General features: G+C 38.5%; 4 protein-coding genes, 1 long non-coding RNA gene and 1 pseudogene across 5 annotated transcripts; 3 read left to right on the top strand and 3 right to left on the bottom strand.

Annotated features, from left to right (window-relative positions):
- The first annotated feature begins 2924 nt into the window (after positions 1–2924).
- Positions 2925–4514, top strand: LOC112180292 (GRAS family protein RAD1). The gene has a single exon (XM_024318821.2). It carries the CDS (start codon positions 2925–2927, stop codon positions 4512–4514), a length of 1590 nt encoding a protein of 529 aa, XP_024174589.1.
- Positions 4515–6134: 1620 nt separating this feature from the next.
- LOC112180953 (nucleoside diphosphate kinase 2, chloroplastic) lies at positions 6135–8579 on the top strand. Its single transcript, XM_024319540.2, has 7 exons — positions 6135–6426; positions 6541–6597; positions 6811–6897; positions 7198–7278; positions 7372–7484; positions 7603–7652; positions 8296–8579. The coding sequence occupies exons 1-7, from the start codon at positions 6172–6174 to the stop codon at positions 8361–8363; spliced, it is 711 nt and encodes a 236-aa protein (XP_024175308.1). The 5' UTR covers positions 6135–6171; the 3' UTR covers positions 8364–8579.
- Positions 8580–8726: 147 nt separating this feature from the next.
- On the bottom strand, positions 8727–10582 carry LOC112180955. Its single transcript, XM_024319542.2, has 2 exons — positions 10148–10582; positions 8727–9505 (listed from the first exon to the last, which is right to left on the bottom strand). The coding sequence occupies exons 1-2, from the start codon at positions 10239–10241 to the stop codon at positions 9018–9020; spliced, it is 582 nt and encodes a 193-aa protein (XP_024175310.1). The 5' UTR covers positions 10242–10582; the 3' UTR covers positions 8727–9017.
- A 208-nt stretch (positions 10583–10790) lies between these two features.
- On the bottom strand, positions 10791–15226 carry LOC112179026 (uncharacterized protein slr0889). The gene is made up of 12 exons (XM_024317326.2): positions 14853–15226; positions 14605–14733; positions 14067–14261; positions 13651–13698; positions 13450–13578; positions 12984–13108; positions 12769–12879; positions 12148–12256; positions 11862–11980; positions 11571–11724; positions 11247–11391; positions 10791–11102 (listed from the first exon to the last, which is right to left on the bottom strand). Exons 1-12 carry the CDS (start codon positions 14973–14975, stop codon positions 11041–11043), a joined length of 1449 nt encoding a protein of 482 aa, XP_024173094.1. The 5' UTR covers positions 14976–15226; the 3' UTR covers positions 10791–11040.
- Positions 15227–20067: 4841 nt separating this feature from the next.
- Positions 20068–22094, top strand: LOC112180527 (annotated as a pseudogene).
- Positions 22095–22274: 180 nt separating this feature from the next.
- On the bottom strand, positions 22275–22962 carry LOC121050285. The gene is made up of 2 exons (XR_005802548.1): positions 22814–22962; positions 22275–22620 (listed from the first exon to the last, which is right to left on the bottom strand). It is a non-coding gene; the product is annotated as an uncharacterized LOC121050285 (long non-coding RNA).
- Between the last annotated feature and the right edge of the window lie 450 nt (positions 22963–23412).

Raw genomic sequence — 23412 nt, forward strand, 5'->3', positions numbered from 1 at the left:
ACTATTTATTTTATTTTATTATTTTGTTTTCTATTTTGGAATTTACTGTATTATCCATACTGATTTTTTTTTTTGAGTAAATGAAGATTTCATTAATAATTGCAGGCTAAAATGACACTTACAAATTTTCTAGAAAAAGAGAATCATGCACCATTCGCTTAAGATATCGAAACTCACTTAATCAAGGAGTCTAACAAACTACAACATTACCCTACGTACAAAGAGATAATTTTGTGTGAAAACTTCCTTTACCAATACGCTCAATTGCAGTGCCCTAGAAGCTTCCATTATCAAGATGTAAAGAGAAACATCATAATCTGCAAGCTAAAAAACCACCTAAGTACACTCATTAGCACTCATTAAGGAACTAACAAGCATAGCTCTTTAAAAAAGAGAGGAAATTATTGGAAATAAACAACTAAAAACTATCTAAAACCCTAGTAGCCCAAAATGGCCTAAAAGCATAGGAGCACCCAAGGCCCAGCAGACTTGGGCCGGCCCAGATCCGGCCATCACCTTTCTAAAACAGTGTCATCGCACGCCCACCATAGACGTCGCCACTGCCATGACCACCACCAAAAGGCACCAACAAACTTATAACAACACAGCCAAACCTGAAACCCGATCAATTTGGATCACCTACGCTTCAAGCTGCCAGTAGAACTCCCCGAAGTGGCCCTCGTCGCTGACCAACTCCTGGATGAGAGAACAAAACAAACAACCTCACTTTAAAGAAGCTCTAAACCGGACCAGCGCTGAAGCCTACTATCCAAACCCCAAGCGAAGCTAGCACAGAAGCTAAACAGACCATATACCAACATCACCCGTCCGACATTAACACAATGTCGACAAGGCAAAGTCAGAGTGCCGCCAAGAAGAGAATCATCAAAACCTAGCCCAACCTCGTGCGGTGCGAGAGGGAGGCTAGGGTTTCAAATAGTATTGTTTAAGTGATGTATTATCCATATTGATTAATTATATATCAGAGTTTTTTAATACATAAAGGTTAGATTGGTAAAACATTTAAGTTTTGGAGAGCAAGCTCTCTTGTCTTAATAATAGTATAGATAATTTGAATAGACAAAACTTCAACACATCTAAGTTATTTAATAAATGAAATGTGTAAATAATAATTTTTTAGTGTAAATAATTATTTTTTAAATGTTTATAACTATTTTTTTAATCAAAAACTCAAAGGGTGGTTCTATTTAGACCTCCCAATTTGTTCTTTGGACCTATCTAAATTTTTGTCAAAATTTAATCCATATTTTAACCCTATGATATAATTATAAAAAAAACTTAATATATAGAATGAATATCATTGATACGCAAGAGTCATTATTCTAAAAACACTCTCTTCCTTCGCAATTGTTTTTAGCCAATTGATAAATATGAATCATAGAGTTTTTATTTTTTATTTTTTTTATTCAAAAATTGTGATGCACTTCATAACTCCATAGCCATGACAAATTAAAGAGGAAAAGAAGAACGAGTAAAGAGCAGATTACATCACTTGAGATGTGCAGGTGGTTTTAAATTATGCAAAAACCCAAAAAAATTTGTGGGTTTTTGGGTTGAGAACGTAGCGTCTAGCTTGGCCCTTCTTCTGTGCTCCAACACAATTGCACTTGTAGTTCTCAAGTAAATACTCTACTTTATATATGCTTGTATTTATCCTTTTTGACGAAACTGTCGATGACCCTTCATGCCATGTATAGAGTTTAGACTTTAAAGTTGTTATTGTGGTCATATATTAATCCTTCCTCTCCTCTGTATGTATATAGTTCCTTACCGGACAAAGATAAAAAAAATTGATGTTCAAAGGAACTGCACGTATCATAGTAGGAGGTATAAAAAAAAAGTAAAATACAAACAATGACAAAATAGGAAGTTTGTTGAAACAATTGGGATAGAGGTCCAAAGAGCAAATTATAAGGTCCAACTAGAACATTGTAAGTCGAATTCACTACCTTCCACTTACAAAAGAGAGATGAAATGATACTGGGCTTTATGACAATTAATTGTATAATCTTTTAATTAAATTTAAAATTCAAAAATTAATCTTAAACTTTTTAAAAAAAATGAAAGAAAAAAAATATATATTTTTATAATTTTGCACTTTTTTAATTTGAAAATTCGAGAATAATGCGTATTTGCAAATAATTCGTTTGATTAAAAAAAAAAGTAAATTTTTCCAAATGCTTGAGAATAATTTAAAAACGGAAATTTTATTTTTTATTTTCAAATTCGTTAATTTGTAAATAATTTGTGAATTAACTAACCAAGTTAAACCCTCAAAATCTCAAATCAATGCATTCTGCTTTTTCTTTTTTCTTTTTTCTTTTTTAGAATAATCAATGCATTCTGCTAGCTAGGTGAGTGTAAAGAAGGAAAGTTGGTTCTTACAAATTACAATGCTTCACATCAATCGATCCCCATCGCAGTACTTGATGTACGAAATGACTACGAAAACTTATCCGCTACTGTTTTATAGATCATAAGAGGTAAAAGAAGGCTTAATTTGATTCTAATGAGATTAAGACAATGCAGAAAATGACGTACAGATACCTAAAAGGCTATCAGCTGGGTGTATATATATACATACATACACACACTTTCCAATTACAGCCTAGATGTAATAAAAATAAGTCACCGCCTAGAGGAACCAAAGCATCCGAAATTCTTGGAGGGTGACAGAAGAACAAGGCTTAATTCTTGAAATTTAGTATGTTTCTTTCAAGAGTGACATCTTAGCGTCCAAATTCTTGTTTTTCATGTTGTCTGTGCTTTGTAAACACCGTCAACAAGAAAAACTCGTTTTCGGCTATAAAAGTCGTTCTTGCTTGGGATTAGGGTCTTTCAGAGCGTTATTGAAGATCTTTTGTAGAAAGCAAAGTGGGAGAGAAGGATAGGTTGAGCAAGAAATGGCTCGTAGCCGAAGTTTCATGACGGAGTATGAGTGCACCAATCATGAAATTAGGACTAATCGAATGAGTGGCCTTGAACTCCTTGGTCTCAATAATCATTCATCTATGGCTTGCTATTCTTATCCCTACATGTCATCACTTGAGGAGGGCAGTGCTAATGATTCTTCCTTGATCAACCCCTATTCGGATCATGAAAGCCGGGACCATAAGAAGCTGAAAAGGACTCTAAGTATTGCGGACTCAGTGTCGAGTAATAGCAGTATCAACAGCAGCATTATCAGCCGCAGCAGCAGTACTAATAGCTTGACCACCTTGCCAAGGCTTCATTTCCGGGATCATATATGGACTTACACACAAAGGTACCTTGCAGCTGAAGCTGTTGAGGAGGCGGCAGTGGCTATGATCAATGCCGAGGAAAATGGAGCTGAACAAGAAGATGGAACTGCTGATGGCATGAGGCTTGTTCAGCTGCTCATTGCTTGTGCTGAAGCTGTTGCTTGCCGCGACAAGTCACATGCATCTGCTTTACTATCCGAGCTGCGTGCCAATGCTTTGGTGTTTGGCTCTTCGTTCCAGCGCGTGGCGTCTTGCTTTGTCCAAGGCCTAGCCAGCCGGCTAGCCTTGGTTCAACCGCTCGGGGCAGTTGGTTTTGTTCCATCAAAATTGAATGCGAAAGATTATGCTCTAATGGACAAGAAGGAAGAGGCATTGCGCCTTGTTTATGAAATTTGCCCACATATTCAATTTGGTCATTTTGTGGCCAACTCATCAATATTGGAAGCCCTTGAGGGAGAGAGTTTTGTTCATGTGGTAGACCTTGGGATGACCCTTGGTCTGCCACATGGCGATCAGTGGCAAGGCCTGATCCAAAGCCTCGCTACACGCGCAGGCCAGCCACCAGTGTCGCGCCTTCGGATAACTGGTGTTGGTCTGTGCGCTGACAGATTGCTAATTATAGGAGAAGAGCTCGAGGCTTATGCTGACAGCTTAGGAATAAATCTGGAGTTTTCTTGTGTAGAAAGCAACTTGGAAAACCTGAAGCCTGAAGACATCAAAATTTTTGAGGGTGAAGTATTAGTTGTCAATAGCATTCTTCAGTTGCACTGTGTGGTGAAAGAAAGCAGGGGAGCTCTCAATTCAGTTCTGCAGATGATTCATGAGCTCTCACCAAAAATCCTAGTTCTTGTTGAGCAGGACTCTAGCCACAATGGACCCTTTTTTCTTGGGAGGTTTATGGAAGCATTGCATTACTACTCTGCAATATTTGACTCACTAGATGCAATGCTTCCCAAATACGACACAAGGCGTGCCAAGATGGAGCAATTCTACTTTGCTGAGGAGATCAAGAACATCATCAGCTGTGAGGGACCAGCACGAGTGGAGAGGCATGAGAGGGTTGATCAGTGGCGCAGGAGGATGAGCCGTGCCGGGTTTCAGGGTGCACCGATTAAGATGATGGCTCAAGCAAAGCAGTGGCTAGGGAAGAACAAGGTTTGTGAGGGCTACACTGTTGTGGAAGAAAAGGGTTGCTTGGTTCTTGGTTGGAAATCAAGGCCTATTGTTGCTGCTTCTTGCTGGAAATGCTAATTGAATTTAAACCTTTCGCTTCCGAAATCTCCCAAGTAACGGTTCAAATATAAAGCAAAAATACCAAAAAGAAGGGAAGATTTCCCCTACTCACATTTCAGCATTTGTTCCAATAAATCCAGGATTCTTGGAGTGCAGACTGGGTGACTTTGTTTTCTGGGTCATACGGGCTGCAAAGAATAAGTGAGTTTGAGTTTCAATTTGAGCTGTTTGGGTGATTAAACAGTTGGAATAAAGAGGAAGCCTTGGTGGTGTGGCGTGCATATAATAGGCTGATTTGTATATTTTGTTTTTGCACATAAGCTAAACTTAATTATTTTTTGGTACAAAGGAGGATTGACTTGGTGAATATGAACACAAGTGATCTCTCCCACTGGAACTACAAGGCTCATAGACTGAATTCAATTGTACATATTGACATTCATTGGATTTTTTTTTTTTGAAGTTTCTACCTTGTCTATCTGAAGCCCAGCTTCAATTGTTATATGCTTCAGAACAATCTCCATGCTTTAGATTTCAATGCAAATAGAGAGGAAATGCTTTAGAATCTACATCATTATCATATCTTTTCCACATCAGATTAGACTTGCCCTACTTCATATGACACAGTAAGATTCTATAACATCACTCACCCAGAAATTATACCGAAAGTATACGAAGAGGAAGTGAACTATGCGGAAGAACAAAATGGGAGGCAGTTTTGATTTTGTTAAGCTAAGCCAAAATTGGAGTTGAAATGACAATATTTGACGTGAATAACAAAAGTTAACAACTTTTCCTTTTCTTTTTGTAAATGGTAGGAAGTTGTAAAGTGTTTATAAGAAGTTTATTTTTTAGAACATCTAACTTTAGTGGTTAACAGTATTTATCTTTATATCGAAAAATGAAACTCGATTATTCTTTCCAAAATCAAAACTGATCTCAAAGTGTTGAACTTTGGTCTTTGATTATAATATTCAAATTGACAATCACAGCTCAGTCCTGTAAGATACAACTTATGAAGGTTCTACTTTCTGTTTCTCTTTAGCCAGCAAGCTTCAATTGGTCTATGACAATCACCTTGCTTAAGTTTCCAGTGCAAGTAGAGAGGAAAATGCTTTACAATCAATTTCATCTCCACATCTTTTCCACTGTCAAATTACACTTGCCATGCTACACAAAACAGAGTTAGAGTCTGTAACATCATCCACCCATAAATCACACCCAAAGTTTACTAAGAGGAAGTAAACTATGTGGAAGAACAATCCATTTTTGTATATGTTAAGAAGCTAAGCCAAAATTGGAGTTGCAATGGCATACTTGGCACGGATAACAAAAGCTCTAAACCATGTTTTTCCTTAAAAATATTTAGAATTTTACAAGCTTCTGAAGTGTTTATCATATGCTTATGAGAGTATGTAGCTCTAGTGGTTAAGAGCATTTATCTTTATTCTGGTGAATGAAATTCGATGCCCTCTCTAACTACTGCTTGAATCTGTATTTGAATCTATTACATAAATTGTGGCATTATTCGATGGGTATATTCACAGCAAAAATTCCTTTCTACAGAATTTTTTTTTTTTTCACAAAATAAAATAAAATAGAAGCAAAACAAAATGCATTATATATTTAAGGAATAGTTTGGATAGAGAGAGAGAGAGAGAGAGAGAGAGAGAGGATGAAGACCGTGGCAGTGTTTGGCGGAGCAAGTCCGAGTTTTTCCTCATCCCTTCAACGCAGTTCTTCATCAGCCCAGAAAACAAGTCCCTCCTGCTTATCCTACGCCCACCCCAACTGTAACCTGCGCACCACTCACCACAAGCTAGCAGCATTCCCTTCAAAGTCCCATCTTTTTTCCTATTTCCAACCTCGTCCTCATGCTAAAACCCCCGCCAAACCTCGCATCTTCCTCCCACACTTGGTTGCTTCCCTGGTTTGTTTCTACCCTTCTTATCTTTTTCATCGGAAGCTCCTTGATTTTGGTTTAGTTTAATAGAGACCCAGGTCAAATTTATTGACATTTTTTAATGGGTGTTTGTGATTTCAGGAACAGGTTGAGGAGACATACATTATGGTGAAACCTGATGGTGTTCAACGTGGCCTTGTAAGCCCTTCTCTGTTTTAATGTGTTCACTTTTGACAATTCTGTGTCGTGTTTGTGGAAATGTATATTGGGGAATTGGAAAGACTGAAGCTTTGAATTTGATTGACACTAATTAGTGGACTGGGATTTAGAAAGACTTGAATTCTGTTAAAGCAGTGAAGTTTTGTATTAGTATCCTTACTTGGTTTTTCTGTATGGATTGAATTGGTTTAGGTTGGAGAAATAATCTCAAGGTTTGAAAAGAAGGGATTTAAACTGACAGGCTTGAAGCTCTTCCAGTGCCCCAGAGATTTGGCAGAGGTATATCATTTTCAGAATTCTAGTAATTATGTGTGTTTTACGCTATTTCAGTCACGTATCATACTGAACATATTTTTGCTTTTTAAACCCAAGCAGAGAAGAGTTCAGTTTAAAAGATAAAAGCTTTTATTGTGTTGTGGAGATGCCTTAATGGCTTATGAGATTCAATGGTTCATTTAGTCTGGGTTATGTGTTTAATCTCTTGACACATTTAACTTTATAATTTCATTTAGTGTCAGGAATTTGATACAATGTGACTTTGTGAATTCTGACTCTTTCTGCACCTTTTGTTGTTTACAGGAGCATTATAAGGATCTCAAGTCAAAGTCCTTCTTCCCTAAGTTGATAGAGTACATTTTATCTGGCCCAGTTGTGTGCATGGTATGATTCACTCTCCTGTTTTTGTGTTTCATGGAAATTAATGATAATAAAGTACATATTAGATGTCACTGATCATGATGTTATGCTCCTAAGGCATGGGAGGGTGTTGGCGTTGTTGCATCAGCACGCAAGTTGATAGGGTCTACAGACCCTCTTCAAGCTGAACCAGGAACTATAAGAGGAGATCTTGCTGTTCAAACAGGAAGGTTGGGCCCTTTACCCTATGAGATTTAACCAATGATTTGTGCATTATGATTTTGTTTCACTTGATGGCATTTGAGTTCTAATGAGACACTGTTATATGAAATGAAATACAATTTGCAGGAATGTGGTTCATGGGAGTGACAGCCCTGAAAATGGCAAGCGTGAAATAGGTAAGCATGCAATTTTGGTATCACTTATTCAGAACAGCTTTTTTTTTCTTTTGGCTTATACTGCCTTGCTACTCATCCTCTCATGAGAGGGGGAAAGAGAATTTTGTCTTGGTGTCCAAGTTTCAAACATGGCGCCCTTTCATGGCTGAAATGCATCTATATTTTGTACTTATCTTTACACGAAGCTGAACACTAAAGTTCATGTAGTTAGTGATGATTTGCTAGGTTTCACTTATGTGACTAGGCAAATCATGAGAACTATTGTTTATATGTGTTATTGGGTTTGAATGAGTTACTTTATTGAAGGTTCAGTTGTTTGAGATCAAGATGCAGGAACTTCTAGTTCACTGCTAGGTCTGAAATAATTTGGTGCAGTGACAAAATAGATATGATGTGGTTCTCAAGTTTTAGTTGTGGAATTTTACTCGAGAAACAGTGGAGCAACAGTTCCTGACATGAAAATAATAGCCCTGAGGTGTTTTACACAAGAAAATTACTTGTATTTTTCAACCTTCTACGATTTTGTTATGATGGTGTTTTTTAGTAATGTTTACATATATATAGATGCATCTCTTTATTGATCAACTCTGCTCCTCTCTAACTCTCCCACTTACATGTCTCATGAATTGTTTGCATTCTGCAGCTCTCTGGTTTAAAGAAGGTGAAGTATGTCAGTGGACATCAGCTCAAGCACCATGGTTGAGAGAGTGATTTTTCACTGAATGCTCAATTCTAGCTAGGGATGCAATTTTGAAAAAGTTTTTTGAGCACCTGTATCTTCATGCCGTTTATATATGTAATCTTAGATGGTTCAATAGCCCCTCATGAATAATCATATTAAATATGTGATTTTTAACAAGCCTCCCAATAAATGTTTGTTTCTTGTATCAATTCTTGATTAATGAGAATGACTCATATTTGAACAGATTTCTCCAGTGGATTTACCAATTCTACACCTCATTGATATAAATGACAATGGTGAAGTGGTCTCATTGAAGAAATTACTTTGACTTACCTTACGCTTCATGCTGTATAGGGCAAAATTCTATGCTTCATGTTGTATAGGGCAAGGAATTAGCTCGACAAACTAAATGAGAGCATTGAACTGAAATTGCTTATGAATTACAACATGATATACTGCCCAAGACAAATGAAATAATGGCTGGCATGTTAGCCCATACATTATGCATTCCCTCATAACTGGGGACCTGCGGTTATGATATTACAACAGAAATTGCTCCAACTATGATACACAATCATCTTGTTTTTGTTTGTAATTTTTCCAATGAACATAAAAGACACGATTAATCCCAAGTGGGCACAAATGCACAACCTTGTTTAGACATCTCCATGTGATAAACTTAATTAGAGCATATGTATCTCGGTGGCAGGTAAAGAGCTGATGCATTCCTGTTCCGACTGTTGTTCTGTGTTGTTAAGAGATCGAGAACCACTAGAACTGGGAGAAATACCAACGCTATCAATTGTCATTGCCTCCCCCGAGGACGAGCTGATTGCATCGTGAGCTCTCCTAAATTTAGAAAAGAGGTAGAGAACAGAAACCTCTGTACTCCTTGGCTGCTTTGAGGTGCCCCCAGAATTACAATCACTCGAACTTATTGAACTTGTTTCTGAAGAACAATCTGTATCTAATGTGGCAACCTCCTCCTGTGGGGAGCTGGCAACCAAATCAGGAGAGCTTGAAGTTCCCGAAGAAACACAGTTCACCTCTATGTTCATTGGCTCTGAGTCAGGAGAACTTGAATTAGAACCGGCATCCATCTCCCCTACCTCATTAGAGCACGGACTTAGATTACGTTTTGAACCCAATTTAAGCTTCATCAGTGTAGCCTCTACATCACAGAAAAAGAGAAGTTAACGACAGCGATTCTGTTACTGAACTAGTAACTCCAAGTAACATTCTACACCACAAACGTCCCTTTTACCAATTGCCAAGGTACATATACAGCATAGTGAACAACTGGAAACAGTTTCAATACAACTGTTTTTACGTGTAAGGAAGCATGCTAGTCACATACACAGAAGAACGGGAAACAGTCTCAATTGCACTGTTTCCAAGTCCAAGCAAGCATTTTCAATCATTCATTGTACACAGATGTGAACTCACTACATACTTCACCGCTGCACATCAACGGCTTTTTCAGCGATTTACACTAGACTACAGTTCTTCTCCTGTATAAAGATCTATGGAACTTGCAGGGGTGAAATATGCGGTGGGGTAGAACAATTCTAGTTTAAATTCCTCTTATAATCAAGCGTTTTTAGGAGATGCCCAATTGTGCTCATTGAGACAAACTATCAAACAGGTGGTGGGCGGGCAAAACTAATGGCGCCCCAGTAACAATCTCAAGGAAAGCTACTTAAAACGCTCAAGGCGTTCGAGATCAACATTATTGAGTAAAATTCAGACACACCCACAACAGAAAATGAAAGCGTGATAGAGAAAATGAGAAAAGAGCAGGGTCGTCTGTTACCGTAGATGGAGAGAGTATCGTCCTTGAAAATCTTGGAAGGCGGCCTCTCCAAGCTGTCGGCCGGAGAGGACGAGGCTCTTACTCTCCCAAACATAGCCGCCGCTGCCGAATCTGATTCTCCTCTCTCTCTCTCTCTCTCGCTCGCTGTGACGGGAGACAAATAGATAGATAGATAGATCTGAATATCACTGAATCCTCAATTTGAGGAAAGATTGGCGCGCCAAAGACTCGAACTGAGGGCGGGAAGTGTGCTTGGGACTCTTTCAGTTTGGGCTGGGCCGCTGGGCCATTTCATCAGCCCAATCGTAGGCTTCACTAGTTCACATTTTTGCAATTGCCGACGAATTTAACATATTTCTCTTTTTGAAAAGCCAGTGTAGCTAAGAGGCTGATAGAATATAGATATGGACCGATGAACTATTTGTAGCCAAAGGTCATGTGTAAATTCTATTTGTTATCTACACTTTGCATCTAATGCATAGACTCTTAAGGACGACATGTTGTTGCATAATAACTCAAAAAAATAAAAATAAAATAGAAAAATGGTTTTCTATACGATTAATGGATGGTTTTTGGACATCAAATGAGATCCCCTTGTATTTAAGCTTCTTCAAGAAATAAGAGTGACCAAAGACCGTTCCACTGATTCTCAAAATAAAACATTTCAAATAATGCAACAGAGACATTTCTTCTCCCTCTCTCTTTTACCTCTTAAAACAACACTGCAAAGCCATTGAAGAGCTTGTGCCTTGTGCCGAAAAATAATGTTTACAGAATTTACGCACTGGTTGATTTGAATTTTCAATCATCCTGGATAGTTTCAAGTTTCAACCAGATATTAGAAAAATCCGAACACTATATTAGCCAGCAAGCTACCTCTTCTCACAACACAATCAGTTTCTCCAGAGTAACCTTAATAAACCACCTCTACGACTTCTACCCTTGATATCTTTACCTGGTAGTTCGGATGGTCAAGAAAGAAGACATTAGCTCGAGGGCAGTATTCAAACATCATACTGAAATTGAAGAAATTTCATGAACACAAAAGACATGCACACATGTCTCCCATTTTATATGGTGTAGGAGTTTGAAAGCTCACCTTTTAATCTCCCAGCACGAAACAGAGCTTCTTCTGCAATGGGTCTCCATTGTTCTGCACATGAGTAGTTGATTCCCAGTCCAACACTAAGCCCTCTCAGCAGATGCACTGTTCGAAGTACAGAAAACAACTCCTCTGGAAAAGCCTATCAGAGCAAGGGAAAAGAATGAAACAGGATTGTGGTCAATCACAACTCAGAAGGAGATTGGAAACCAAAATGATTAGGATCGGAATACAGAATAATCTCCTTGACTAGTTGATGATCGATCACACGTACATGAGGTGATGCAAATTAAGTTGAGAAAATTCGGAACTTAAGCACACCTGAACTGCAATCTTTTTAATTGAAGATTCCTCCGAAAAAGGCTGCAACATCGTCACTCCAGGGGGTAATTTCGTGTCAAACATTGTCTCGGCCAACTTCAACATTTCCTTCTGTTCATTTTCACACGTACTCAAGGTTTCTATGCCAAGCTCCCTGTAAAAAGGAACAAGGTAGTAAGATATGCATACACTGGGTCAAACCTGAAAGCAACTTAGACTGTCTCTTCCCATTTTAACAAGGTAACTGACGATTCATAATACATCAGCTATCGCAAGAACAAGATTGTTTACCTATAGCTCTCCAAGGCTCTTACAGGGTCACCATCAGCTATTGCAAGAACAAGATTTGCATAACCAAGTCTCAACTCATCTGGGAGATCTTTCACTTGGCCGTAGTCGAGCAATGCAACCTAACTTGGAGGAATTACCAATAATAAGTCAGTTAAAATTCAATAAAAGGACAAAACTGAAGCAGCTTATTAATTAAGATGAGAACAGTAAACATCTTTCAGGCCAAATGAATACAGTTGGAACAAAGCCGTAAAGGTGAAAGGAAAACAAATTGGTTGTCACTTACCTCTGAACCTTTACAGATTAGGATATTTCCTGGGTGGGGATCTGCATGGAAGAAACCATTCTTCAGAATCATTTGTCCATATGCTAGTGTCAAACTTTGGAGGATTTTCCTGCATTTTTTAGGAAGTTTGATAAATCGAATGATCCATTTCTTATGAAAGAAGGAAAAAAAAAAAAAAACGAGACTTTGGTACGAACTAGGCTAGAGAAAATTTTGTGGGAATCTTCATGATAACCAAGCAATATATAGCTTGAGAAGTCGAAGACAGGGAAAGCCTTAAGGTAATGAACTCAGGAAAGATGCTCTCTCAACTAAAGTTGGTTAAGTTCCAAATGTAGCAAATTTTAGCAAATGAATGGGATGATAAGACAGGAACCAAATAGATAGGTAACCAAGGAGCAAAATACTGAAAAGTTAAAATGATTTTTTCGCTGATGCAAAGAAATGAAACACTTTCCACACAAAAATTGAATATGTAATTACATGGCTCCAAATTTTATGAAGGTGTGATAAATTAAATACTAAAACAAAGAGATACAAACTTCTGCAAACTAAATGCAATTTATAGAAAACATGTAGATAAAAAAGAATGCATACTCTCTGTACAGACTAGAAGCTTACTGCTTTGCCGCGGCTGCAACCTCACCACTAGGATTTATACCCCTTTTCGCAATTTCATCACCAAGATTCAGGATTGGTATTCCATCAATATATTCCATAACTAAGACTCTCCTAATAAACAAAAAACACTTTCATCACTGAGAGGTCCATTGATGAACTTACAGCACTTGACGAGTACTAACTACATTAAAATAGAGAGGTCAGGTGTTACACACCTAGTGACTAGGTCTCGTATCAGTCGAGGAACCACAACAGGAGTCTTTTTGTTATTCTCATACAAAAACTTTCGAATTTTTTCCATAGCATTAGCTTCCCTCATGAAGTCGAATTCATAACCAATCTTGAATTGCAAAAATAAAAGTTAGTTATTATCCATAGACAAACAATTATATTTCAGACAGTATCAAATATTCCATTATTTTGGGACATATAAGGATCAGGTATATCAAGATTAAGCAGACTTAATCTGATATAATATTGCCCACCCAAAAGTAACACTCTTGGAAGTTAAAATAACACTCTTGGAATCAGAAAAGCTGCTTCTTAAACCTCGATAAGACCAGAATTAACACTAATCCTTTAATTTTTTCAGGATATAGTCAAGCTCAATTTTAGAATCTATGGAAAAAGCAAGGATACCACTAATGAGCAAGGTAAACTGATAAAGAAAAAAATGTGCACCTGTGTCTCCATTTCCTTGGTTACGGAGTATAGATCAAATTTGACATCTGTCTTTTGAATGTATAAAGCAAAGGCTTGCAAGTTACGGATATCTGTCATCATTAGATCCTGAACTCCAGGATGTTGCACCTATTATGAACCACGAGAAATTAGAATTTTACAGAACACATGGAAGCCACAGAATTTTTGAAGTTCTCTCACCTTGACAACAATATCACTCTTATCACCTCTCAATCTTGCTCGGTGAACCTAGTTAGAGCACAAAAAAGAGATCAGTTACAAATGTATATGCTTACATAAGCACCGTAATACATTTCCAGTAAAATTCCCTCCCACACAGAACAGGTAAAGAGCTTTGAAGCATTCTGAAGTGTTCTTAACTCTTCCTTAACGGTAGTATCTTTCAACAAATTGTTCGATCGTGAATGTTTGAGATACATTACACACTTACAGAAAACAATAAATATCACGATTCTTTACTCAGTCATGCTTAGTTTCAGACTGTTTCTCAATCTAGAAGGTAAGGATACTAACTATCATATTCATTTTTGTATTGCAATTTGTACAGTATCCCTCGATTATATCAGGCAGCTGAAACTTCCCATGAATAAAAGTACCTGTGCAATTGAAGCAGAGCCAATAGGATCCACATCGAATCTCTCAAACAGTTCGCCAACACTTCGACCCAACTCAGTTTCCAGCATAAGTTGAACGGCATCAAATGGTGTTGCAGGAGCGTGATCACACAATGTAACAAGCCTTTTCACCCATGCAGCTGGGGCCAAGTCTGGCTTCCCAACAATTTGGGCAACCTAATCGAAATCCCATCCAAGCCAATTCAGCATTCAGCAAAAATATTTCAAAACCAAAAGATCACTAATAATGCATTCAAGGTTCTTTATGGGGTGTCCAATATAAAATTAGGTGGAAAACACAAAGGGACAAAACCACTGTTTTGATCAATCATTCCTCATTTGAACTCTGTAACCTCATAAACAACAAGAACCGAGCTTTTGTTCTATCATGTATCCAATACAAAACACTAAATATCAATTAAAGCCCCAAAACCCTTGTCAATTTCCCAACTTTCTCCCCTAAAATCACAACCAGTGGCTCAATAAGTGATAGTAAACAGACAATTCATCAAGCAACAACCTTGAGGAAGAAACCGCCCATGTCCGAACACATAGCATATATCTTGTCGGCCGCAACTTCATGTTGCCTCTCCCACATTTCCTCTTGTTTCTTGGCATCCTTCACAAAACTCACTCGCAGCTGAAACACCTGTCCACACCCGACAAAACCCATCAACCCAAATCAACAAACACTCCATTTAGTCCATTGCATGCATTAAAATGAACTAGCACATCAACATTGAGATAAAAGAGAGAGAAAGAGGGTACCTTGTAGCCTGTGTAGATATCAACGGCTCGAGCCCAGAACTGAAAGGAGCGTTCCCAAGGCCTGAATTGGGTGGCCAGCTTCTGCCGAACATCTTTGAGATCAATAGGAGGCAGAGGAAGCATAGTTGTTATCGTAGCTGAATTGGGTTCTGGATTTTCTTTCTTCTGTGTTGTATTGGATTTTATAGAGTAATCCTAATTCTTCTGCACACATGTAAACAGTGTGCAATCAACTCATGGCTTCAAACATCAAAATGAGAATGAAATATCTTTCAGTTGAGGAAATGTGGCTGGAAGAGCACACAGAGTACGAGCTGAGTCAGCAGATGAGTGAAGTAGAAGGTTGGCAAGTGCTTGGCTTCAGTGACGCTTGTAACTCTGGTCTAGACTCTAAAGGGACAAAGTGCTCCAAATTCCCTTGTTCATTTTCTCCTCTCCCTCTTTTTTCTTTTACTTTTACCTTTTCATTTCCTATGTAAAATCGTCAGGCTCGAATTTTAGTTTTTTTTTTCTCCTTCATGGGTTGAAAAATATTTTAAGGCCCATAATGGTTGATATGTAGTCTTTTTTTTTTCTTTGTTTGGGTTTGAGGTTGGTATGTTTTTTTTTTAGGAAAAGAGATAACTTCATTCATTTATTCATGACCAGAAGACACGTACATCAAATGTTGTTTTACACCAAAATAAAAAAATGTTATAAGCTACAAAACAAATGACATATGACCCTCATTGCTAACACATGCGCTCACTTATTGAGCCTACATGCAAGAGATCAAACCCTCACTACAAGCCTCTATTTAAAAAGTAAACCTAGTCGCCTAGAGACCTCAATTGGTGTACGACTAGAGAGAACTAAGAAGCAAATAGTAAAGACTCAATTTCAAGTACTAGGTAAGGAGACCCGGGAACCAAAAGCTTTCCTTTGCTCTTATCTCGAGAATCCTTCGTCGTTACTACTCTAGAGAATTTGCTAGAGGCACGAAAGTGAGTAGTTCCCTAACAAAAAGTAAAGAGTAATACTAACCTAGGGTTCCCAATACAAAAGTAAAGTAACGTAAAAAAAACACAAAAAGGCCAAAAAAGGCCCACAGCCAGTGCCCAAACCCAGAAGGTGGGCCGTACCCAACCCTCCCAGGCCAAGCTGCAGACTGCCTTGCTGCGCTTCTACCTCCGCCTCCCAAATAGTGGCATCAGACTTGCAACACGACCCATCGCTGCCCGACCAATTAGGAGTGACCGCTATCCGGATCCACAGCAACCGCCTCTGCCTGAGTTGAAACCAACGTCTGATCAGCCAGCCAACCAAAACATTCAAACCCAGCCGACCGACCGTTGACCACCACCAGACGTCGCCTCCGCCCCTGCAAGGACTCATGCCCACTCCGATCCAGTCCCATGGCCACGACGCATCCACCACTTGCAACCGGGAGAGAGGCGGTAGAACACCCACCGATCTCAACCTCCGAGTCGGACGCACGACTCCGAACTAAACTACCAGTTCTACCACTCCCAAATGTGCGCCGGCTAGGCCTAAAGGCCGTTACCGATGCCGGAGCCCAGCCGGACAAGCATCTGCGCAGCCAACGACGTTCTAGAGAGAGGGTTCCTCTAGGCATTCTAGAGAGAGGGGTTCCTCTAGGGTTTTTTGCTTCTCTACAATTTGAGGTTGGTATGTTATTCTAATAACAGTGTGTTATATTAAAAACGAATTTCACTTCGTAGTATAATTCTACACCTTGTTAATGAGGTTATCGTTTTTCTATGTTTTCTTTTTAAGTCATCATTTTTCTATGTTTGATGGACACATTTTCTGATCTTCGGTAACAACTACATCCACTAAAAAATTGATCTCCCTAAATGTGTCTAGTTATTGGACAACTGTACCAAGACACAAATAAACGAGCCCATTATGCTATCAGAGTGCGCTTCTTGTCTTTGATCAAGTGCCAAAGCTGGTGTCCTATGACCACCCAAAATGGACCACCAGTGTCATGTGACGGCCCAAAATGGACCACTATAATGATGTTTTCTTGTTAGGCAATCCTATAAAATTATAGCAGAGAGAAACACACTAGGGCTAAACACACCAACCACCACAGGTGGTCGAGTTGGTAAGAGCCTCTAGGTGTAGAACCCCCACACCCGGGTTCGAATCCCACCGACGCTTATTGGAGTTAAATCTCAATATATTCTTGGTGGCCAAGGAAATGAAGCATTCTGACATGACCTCTCGGCACGAATTAATCTCTGGGCCTAGGAAGCCTTTAAGGAACCGTGTGATCTTGATTAAAAATAAAAAGACTAAACACACCGATAAAAGGTTGTATGTTTTCTCAACTCCGTAGGAATTATTCCAAATGTTCTCAAAAAAAAAAAATTGCCTAAGATCATGATTTTCATCAAAAATAGTTCACAGTTTTTTTGGCCAAAATCGCATGTTTTTATTGTTTCACCAAAAATTCCCACCCTAAATCATGATTTTTAAGCAATTTTACAACTTTAAATCTAACATTTCCAATGGTGTTCACCAAAATTTCCCACATTAAAAATCATGATTTTAAAGCAATTTTACAATTGATAGAACTCATAAATTTCACATTTTCAGTGGTATTCACCTAGTCAATTATTGACCAGAGAACTTGAATTCTATTACCTTTAGATGTAAATTCAACGGTTGAAAGCAAAACAATTCAATTTTAAAATAATTTTTTCGACCCTTTGGATGTGATACCCTACCCCGAAAGTAAAACAACATTATGTAGAAACTCTACAATTACAATTAATATTACAATGATGATAGTAAGGAAGCTACCCACTACCCAACAAGACGAACGCATCAACCCTAAATAGAGTTCTAGAAGCATCACCCTCCAATGAAATTCATGAAATATAATTTAAAAAGGGGCATCTAGTACATGAAATATAGGAAGAAACAAACAATTAGGATTGCAGAGAAGCATCGACATACCTCGGTGAGAGACGCAACAATGGAGGTAAGTTTCCTTACTACTGAGAGCGATGGCAGAGCACTCTATTTTTTAATTTTATGCTTAGATTTATTTATGATTTTTTTTGAAAGGCTTAGATTTATTTTTATGGGTGATGTGATTTTGGATTTAATTTATTTTTGTGGGCACGAGCTACATTTTCGGCGGTGGACCCCTTGGCAGCTTCAATCTATCATCTAGGACATCAGACATCTTGCTTCTAGCTTCAATCAATAATAATAAAAACTGAGAGATAAATGCTTAGTTTGGGATTGCTGTGCTGTGAGAGGAAGCACTTCCGAACTTGCTGTGAGGAGAAGCAGCTGAGGTGTTTGGTAAACTGTTTTTAAAGTGTTGTGAGGTCCAAAAGCAATTTCTAGGTGTTTGGTAAGTTGCAAGGCAAAAGTGCTTTGATTGGGTATAATTACCAAAATGGTCATACATGCTCAGATATGCTACTAAAATACTTAATTTTGTTTTTTGATTATGTAACCATACCAAATTAAAAAAAAATCTCTTGTATTATTCTTGTACCCTTGGTTGGACCGAATAAAAGATTTACTTTAAACCCTTCAATATGCATATTATGTTTTACTATTACACAAAATCTCGTCTAGAATATTTGGATTAATTTTCCAACCATAGTTCAACGGGAACCATTACACAAAATATATCAAAGTCACTTGAAAATTACAACTAAATGCTAAATAGGTGCATTCATTAGACTTTGTGCAATTGCATTTCTTAACACCTCCATTTCTTGTCTTCCTGAACCATCTCCATCATGTTCATTATCCTCCATCTCTTCACTAGTCTCTTCACTTGAGTAATTTCCACTTTCATCAAAATCAATATCTTGTTGAGCATATCTTCTTATGTAATTATGAAGAGCCATAGTAGCAATAACTATCTTCACTTGTTTTTCATAAGGAAAATGTGGCATATCACGTAAAATACTCCATTTCTTTTACCATACCCCAAAAGTGCGCTCAATAACACCCATTAGTGAAGAATGTGCATGATTGAATATTTCTTTATGACCGGTCTGTTCATCACCTCTACGAAAATGTGGAAGGTGGTACCGCTCACCTTTATATGGTCCTAAATAACCCTTCATTTGTGGATATCCTGCATCCACCACATAGTATTTTCCTGAAATTAAAAATTATAAGGAATGATTGATCTTAGTAAAATAAAAGATAATAAGTTATTATTTGTGTAATTCCGGAAAAATAAAATACCATTTGGGGGTTTAGGAAAATTCGATCGAGGATTGCGTAGGGCTGATAAGAGTACTCTACTATCATGGGCGGTGCCTTCCCACCCTGCACATACAAATGTGAATTGCATGTTGAAGTTGCAAATAGCCAATTCATTTTGGGTGGGTATCCCTTTTCTTCCAATGTATGGCACTTGATCAGATGGAGATATCGAAGCTTGAAGTCAAATTTCATTAAACATTGCACTGTTGCTCCTCCGTGTTTTCCCAAAGCAGCTTCTCAAAGCTACAAATTGTAGCTTCCCAAATTTGGCTTTACGGAGAAGCCATTTCAACCAAAAGCAGCTTTCAGATATTTTACCAAACACCATTCTCTTGGTCCAAAAGCAGAAGCAGCCCCAAAAGCACCCTAGGAAGCAATGTCAAACTAAGCCAAAATGTCCATCGTACGATATATCTACTAATCTACACAAATGTGAATAGTCAATAAAATGAACTAATTTATGTAATTGACTTTTTTTCTTTAATATATGTGTTGCTATAATTGAGTTTAGAAAGGTCAAATGAATGTGGTAATTTCCCACGAGCTACATTCGGCGGTGGACCCTTGGCAACTTCAATCTATCATCTAGGACATCAGACACATCTTGCTTCTAGTTTTATCTCAGTTGCTCTAAGCCACACGGTAAGAGAAGTCAACTTTGTAGCCAATACTATTATAACCATCTTGCAACCATGGGCCATGAGTCGGATGAGCTCATTAATTTCTTGCGATAGTCGCTGGCCGTGTCAGCTCGACTTTAAACTTTGATATGTTTGGAGCAGGTTGCTCCAGAGAAGCTAGTTGTGCTTGTCAGTCGTCTCGTATAAAAATCGGCGGTGGGAGATGCGTACCTTGCTCTACGGACTTATTGACCATTGAGAAGCTAGGGTCCATTGATCATGGCGTATATATAAAAGAAAATCACTAGAAAAACACAAAACTTCTTCTTCACGGACTTTCCTACATATGTAGCACAAAACAACTTCTAAAAAATGCATGAGAGAAGGCGAAGATCGCTAGCTGAAACGTATGCTAATAAAATCTCCTGCAAACAATGGCGGAGCTCATCAACCAAACCTTTCTTTCACTTGTTCTTGTTGCCGTCTTCCGATCCTTATCCTATTATACAATTGGTTTTCCAGTACTACTACGAAGTACGAACGACTCACCACCTTCTCCACCAAAGCTCCCCATCATCGGAAACCTTCACCAACTAGGCTCTTCTCCTCATTGCTCACTTCAAGCCTTATCTCAGGTCCATGGACCTCGCATGCTCCTCCACTTCGGGAGCGTCCCTGTCCTTGTTGTATCGTCAGCCGAGGCTGCCCGCGAGATCATGAAAACCCATGAGTCCATGACCAGGCTTTCTGCAGCAGGCCCAAGTCCACCGTCTTCGCAAAGCTTCTCTACAACTCAAAAGATGTGGCCACAGCACCTTACGGCGAGTACTGGAGGCAGGTGAAGAGCATATGCGTGTTGAATCTCTTGAGCAGCAAAAGGGTTCAGTCTTTTCGCCACGTGAGAGAAGACGAAACCATATCCATGATCAACAAGATAAGGGAATCGTCAGGAGGAGTTGTGAATTTAAGGGAGATGCTTGTCACACTTACGAATAATGATGTCGTCTCGAGGGTGGCTGTAGGGAGGAAGTGCTACAGTAATGGAGGATTGAAAGAGCTTTCGATGGAGCATACGGAATTACAAGGAAGTCTTGATATTGGGGACTATATCCCATGGCTTGGTTGGTGGAGCCGTGTCAGTGGTTTGGACTCGAAATTAGACAAGCTAGGTAGCCGAACGGTTTGATGAGTTTTGGAATAGAGTTGTCCAAGAGCATATGGATGATACTGGTCACAAGGAGGACGATGAAAAGGATTTTGTGGACGTTTTACTTGAGATTCAGCAGGAAAACTTGCTTGGTTTTCGTATTGACAAAGTTACCATCAAAGCTCTCATCTTGGTAAATAACTCTCTCTTTCTCTTCTCTTCATATGCCTTGCTTCTTAAGAAAGCATTAAAAAATATTTTTATAATTCACGAAACACTTGAACTATATTCATCCGATTTTGTCATTGAAAACTAACAAGACTTCGATTTTTTTTTTTTTTTAGACTTTGATTATCTGAAAGCGTTTTCAATAGTTATATATAATCACACATCTAATAAACCTCTATTGCCCCCAATAGACATGTATTAAACCTCTATTGGCCCCTAATAGACATGTATTGGGGGACAATAAAAGTTTATGAAACCTCGCCAAGGTGTCCAAAGAATTAGTCACTAGCTAGCTCTCTATATTAATTTGTAGGATATGTTCCTTGCTGGGACGGATACCACAGCGACGCTTCTAGAGAGGGTAATGGCTGAGATTTTAAAGCACCCGAAGGTCATGATCAAATTGCAGAATGAAGTAATTAAGGGGTGTTAACAAAGCTGGAGAGGACATATTAACAGAGGATGATTTGGTTGAGATGCACTACTTGAAGGCGGTGATCAAGGAGACTCTTCGCTTACATCCTCCACTTTCACTGCTATTGCCTAGAATAGTAGAATGTCAATGCAAGATGTGAAAATAAACGGTTACAACATTAGAACCAATACACAAGTCATAGTGAATGCCTGGCAGATCGGGAGAGATCCCAAGTCGTACGATTACAAACCAGAGGAGTTCGAGCCAGAAAGGTTCGTGACTGTTAACAGTGGTATAAGTTATAAAGGGAATAACTTGGAATTGATTCCGTTTGGTGCTGGCAGAAGATTGTGTCCTGAGATTCAGTTTGCTTTGGCTGTGGATGAGATTGTTCTAGCAAATTTATTGCACAAGTTTGATTGGACATTGCCTAATGGAGTAAGAAGCAAGGATTTAGACATGAAAGAATCAGCTGGTCTAACAATTCATAAGAAGTACCCGCTTAAAGCCGTTGCCATACCATATTTATCAGCTTAATCACTTCGGATTCGTGTATATTAAAAACATCAGATGAACTACTTTGCTTTAAGAAGTTGCTGTATTCTACCAACCCTAAAATAATCACGTTTTGTGCTTCATTTATAAACGAACAGATCCATGCGTGACTCAACTGGCTAGCTTGGTTATTGCTCTGTTTGTCATATGTATAATTATTTGCTTTTGTTAGGTATAATTAAGTACGTGTAACAGTCCAGTCATGGTCATTATGAAATCAAGGGTACGATTATGAATTACTATTGAGCAAGTGCCAAAGCTGGCCTCTCATATCATATGAGTATCTAATCTAACACACAGTTCTTTGTTCCAGAGCAAACACATGCAATACCGATGGAGAAGCTAAATGCATGTTATTGTTAACTTTAATCTCAGGCTTGTTGAGTGCTTTGCAAATACTTTACTAGTGCTTAAGACGGGCTTCAGCAGCTGAACCATTCAGTCTTCTTCGTCTTGTTGAAATGACTTAATTGGTTGCCTAGCTTGACAGTTAGAACCATACCATCAGCATGCGCTGCCACCACCCTGTTCATCAACTCAGCAGGGCCTTTTCCTCTGCAGAAAGCACAACCAGAGTGAAGGAAATGTTAGGATGTTGTGGTATGGGGCACCCAATTACAATTGAAGTAGAAACTATAAAAAAACGAGTGGAGCACAAGATGATAGGCAAATTGTAGAAGAATTTTTACTATAGCAGAATGATACAACAATTTCTCTTCTGCAATAAGGATAGCACAATTGACAATACCTCCGATCCTCTCTTATAACAGGAGGAAATATACTCTAACAAAAGAAAGACAATTGAGTTTTAGGAGAAATCTCTATTTTCTCTCTAAACTCCTCTCTCTTTATTTCTCTCTTCTTCTTCTTTTTGAGAATTCTCTCTATTTCTCTATGTTCTTACTCGCAATATGTAATCCCCACTCTATAACATAGGTCCTCTATTTATACTAGATAGAGGCAGTTACAACTAGCTTCTGAAAGCCTAAGAATCTTACCTATAGGTGAGTTGTAATTGCAACATTACAACTATCATATGCTGAAAAACTGCCACCATTTTTGACTTCTCAAGAACTTAAGTAAGAAGTAAGCCACTATTTTTGACTTCTCAAGAACTTAAGCAAGAAGTAAGAGGCAAAATGACTCACTACTAGCAAAAGGCTCATAGAATACAAATTTTTTTCTGTATTTTTGCATCAAATGATACAAATACGGGTATTTAAATCTCATTGGGTACGGTGCAGCCACGGAATGAAAAAGGGTATTCTCTATCGCAGGTTCCACTAACCAAAAGCCACGCTTAAGACTTCAGTATCTACCATTTTTCTTTTCATTTTTACTGCATAA

The sequence above is a fragment of the Rosa chinensis genome, chromosome 7 (genome assembly GCF_002994745.2).
Source record: "Rosa chinensis cultivar Old Blush chromosome 7, RchiOBHm-V2, whole genome shotgun sequence".
Lineage (NCBI taxonomy): Eukaryota > Viridiplantae > Streptophyta > Magnoliopsida > Rosales > Rosaceae > Rosa > Rosa chinensis.